This window comes from Priapulus caudatus, unplaced genomic scaffold (genome assembly GCF_000485595.1).
Source record: "Priapulus caudatus unplaced genomic scaffold, Priapulus_caudatus-5.0.1 Scaffold156, whole genome shotgun sequence".
Classification (NCBI taxonomy): domain Eukaryota; kingdom Metazoa; phylum Priapulida; class Priapulimorpha; order Priapulimorphida; family Priapulidae; genus Priapulus; species Priapulus caudatus.
Genome location: NW_014577217.1, coordinates 432113 through 435893, shown reverse-complemented (window position 1 = coordinate 435893; position 3781 = coordinate 432113). Strand labels below are relative to the sequence as shown.

The following is a 3781-nucleotide window of genomic DNA, read 5'->3' as shown; positions in this document are numbered from 1 at the left end:
GAAAAGACTACTAATGGCTCATGATATCACTGTCAGTTACTCAGGCATCATACAGTTTCACTAGTTTACTATATGTTGATACCACACACTGTCACTACTAAACTGGAGCTTACCTAATAATATCACAGACACTTGTCCTGTTTAAATACTCCTCTACAAATTTCTATATTATATACATATCATGCGTATCCATTTAATAATTCTCATATAGTGTGATGGTTTTTTGTGAATGGATATGGTCCAGCAGACCAATATGGCTAGTGGAAATTTCATGTTTCTTCTGAACTAAAATTTGGTGATTTGTGCCAATTTTACAATGAGCAAAACTTGTATAATAGTCAATGCCTATATTGGATATGTTAGCCGCTCATGGCCAGCTGAACCCAATGGGCTGATTTCCTCTTTTTCTGTTTCAGGCATAAAAGAATACTCAAATTGGCCAACAGTTCCTCAGGTCTTTATCAAAGGAGAGTTTGTTGGAGGCTGTGACATCATGCTTCAAATGCATCAAGATGGCGAGCTAATTAACGTGCTACAAAAAGCAGGAATACAGTCTGCATTGTTGACCAAAGCTATGGATGAAGAGGAAAAGAAATAAACCGAACTATAACTAGTAGCTAAGATGGCTGGACAAATTAACCACTACATAATTACGCCAGCATAAATATGTAAAGTACTATGTATGTATTTAGATAAGAAATACCAAGACTCATCATGGCAACGTTGCATATGGTCTCTCACAAGTTATTTTTTAGCAACCTAGGAATAGATCTGCTACTCTCCTTCTTTACCGCCAATCTATTACAGATTTGTGGGTGCCTATGCCTATATACCCATACATTTGTGATCTGCCAGCATTTGACCTCATTACAAAGGAACTGTTAGTATAGTTTTTTTTAACACTGACACTGTATAATCTTTTGACAATATCTATATAAAAGACTGCACTTCATTTAATTATTTAAAAATTCCAAAATTATTTACAAATACAAAAGTATTTTCTCTGGAGTAGTTACGTGGTGTATCATAAGATCAGGAGTAGATAATAGGGAAGGAGTGTGACTTCAATAAACAAGGGAAATTTGTCATTTACTAGCCTTATAATACCTACGATTTACTAGGCATAACTCATCCAACTTGAGCTCAAATCGTACACAGTACATTCGCCTAGCATCGTGCGAAATCGTTTCCTCGTATACACCCACAATCCGGAGATACAGACTAAAACGTACGACACGATTTTCCATTCTGTTGCCAGCAAACTCGATGCGTTCGGAGCCTTATTTGAAACAAAAGGCAGCAACTAACCACAGCTTGCTCTCTCAGCCAGTCGGTGTGGCTCGAGGGAGATTGGACATCGACGCAACACTCGGCGAGATAACCTTTGACCCGGCATACAGCTACATACCGGCATACCGGCCTAAGCTGGTATGCCCCCACGCACGCACGTTCACCGCAATCAGCAGCAGCTCCAGCTCCAATCTCCCTGCGAGCCGCATGCCTGGCCGAGAGAGCAAGCTGTGGTTAGTAGCTGCCTTTTGTTTCAAATAAGGCTCCGAACGCATCGAGTTTGCTGGCAACAGAATGGAAAATCGTGTTGTACGTTTTAGTCTGTATCTCCGGATTGTGGGTGTATACGAGGAAACGATTTCGCACAATGCTAGGCGAATGTACTGTGTACGATTTGAGCTCAAGTTGGATGAGTTACGCAGAGTAAATCGTAGGTATTATAAAGCTAGTAAATGACGAATTTCCCTTGTTTATAGAAGTCACACTCCTTCCTTATTATCTACTCCTGATAAGATTGATAGTTTCCAGTGTGAACTAGCAACATAGTTCCACTATGGCAGCTCTGTGTTATACAGCCTGTGTTATGCTCATATGTAATTGGCTAAATTCTGCAGTGTGTGACAAGCTGGCCTCTATTGTTAGTGGTAGTTACAATTGAATACTTGGTGAAATAGATAGCAAAAATGAAGGTTTTTCTGGTAACCTTCAGCACACAGGCGCTTTGGTATTTTTTTGTATTTGGCACATGTACGTTTATAGTTGTGATTTATTGTTGCCACTCTGAATATTACCTTACAAAAGCACATGATAATGTAAATAGGTTCTGAAAATATGCTATGGTCTTTCTGTAGGGTTCCTCTGTATTTTATATAAAGTGCTTTTAATGACTATTATCTATCACAAGTAAAGGATAGCAGACTGTATCCATAATAAAGGATTTAATTAAAAGGCTATCAGGCTGATCTTGAATTTATTTTAAAGATGCATGCCCATGCATATTTTTGTGACAAACCACTGTAAAAACGTAAGTAAATAACTCACTACACTTTAACTGAACGTTAGCTTTGAAAATAAAACTAAAAATATGTATCAACCCTATATTCGCTCAACGAAAAAACAACTCGAAAAACACGTTTCGCCGTGGTTCTGTATCATGGCGGCAAGAGTCGATGCAGGTCACGTATAACCAGCACAGCAATAGATATTAATATAACAAGTGTTGTATGGTATCTATGAGCACATACTGCCTTCATGACCTTCAGCGCTTGGCAACACCGCATAGCAACAAGAGACGCGTCACAACATCGCCGCAGAGCAGCCAAAATAAACACTGTTTGAAACATTTGACCCGACACTTTTACTTTGTAGTCCAAAAACTTTGAATGAACGTATTCCTGAGCAATTTTCTTTTACCTATGATATCAAACATATATAGGCAAGTACAAACGTGCAATGTTAAAATATAATTCGTTTTTGCCTGATTTTACATTTGCCGCTTGAAAGTTCGAGGCAGGGCACCTTTAATACAAATTGGAAAAATATACTTGACTACAATGTAAACTTACTGAAATCAATTAATTAGCTAACTACTTACAACATGATACTGCACTAAACAGTGTTGGTTTAACCAAAAGAATATATACGTGTATATATATATACACATAATAATGTAGTTGCTTATGCAGAATATAAAACGTTTAAAACGTAATGATGCAGTTTTACAATATATATATTGAGCACACATTACCCATTTTCATGGTAAAATTATGAAATGTTTAGAGAGAATATTTTTGTTGAGGAGTTATGGCATATATTACCAAGAGTACACGAATTAGGAAATTTTAAGATTCAAAAATCTATATCATGTAGTCCCCATATTAATGCCTATGTTTATCATTTGGCATTGTAGTACAGTAGATTAGAAAAAAATCGTTCAAAATGTGAAAAAAGTATGAAAATTGGTACACTTGCATACTTTTGTATGCTCTTTCATTTAAAGACAGGACACACGCGATCCAATTACAACTTCGGTCGCTATCTTGAATTCAAAAATGGCCGCCGTCATTTCTTAAAAAATAGCCATATCTCGGTTAATAATCTTCGTACAGACTTGAAAATTGACTGACACGCGTAATTTGGGTTACTATTTCATACAACAACGTGATGCATGTGATCCAAGGGCGTTTTCGGCCGCCATCTTGAATTCAAAAATGGCCGCCGTCATTTCTTAAAAAATAGCTATATCTCGGTTAATAATCTGAGTACAGACTTGAAAATTGACTGACAGACGTAATTTGGGTTACTCTTTCATACAACAACGTGATGCATGTGATCCAAGGGCGTTTTCGGCCGCCATTTTGAATTCAATATGGAGGCCGAAGTTGTAATTGGATCGTATGTGTGTCCTGTCTTTAAATGAAAGAGCATACAAAAGTATGCAAGTGTACCAATTTTCATACTTTTTTCACATTTTGAACGATTTTTTTCTAAT

General features: G+C 37.2%; 1 protein-coding gene across 1 annotated transcript in view; it reads left to right on the top strand.

Moving 5' to 3' along the window:
• The window catches only part of LOC106806364 (uncharacterized monothiol glutaredoxin ycf64-like), a 2450-nt gene extending 1346 nt beyond the window's left edge, over positions 1-1104 (top strand). The window contains exon 2 of the mRNA XM_014808276.1: positions 417-1104. Within this exon, the coding sequence (XP_014663762.1) occupies positions 417-598 (182 nt within the window). The 3' untranslated portion in view covers positions 599-1104. The remainder of the gene's footprint in view (positions 1-416) is intronic.
• The last annotated feature ends 2677 nt before the right edge of the window (positions 1105-3781 follow it).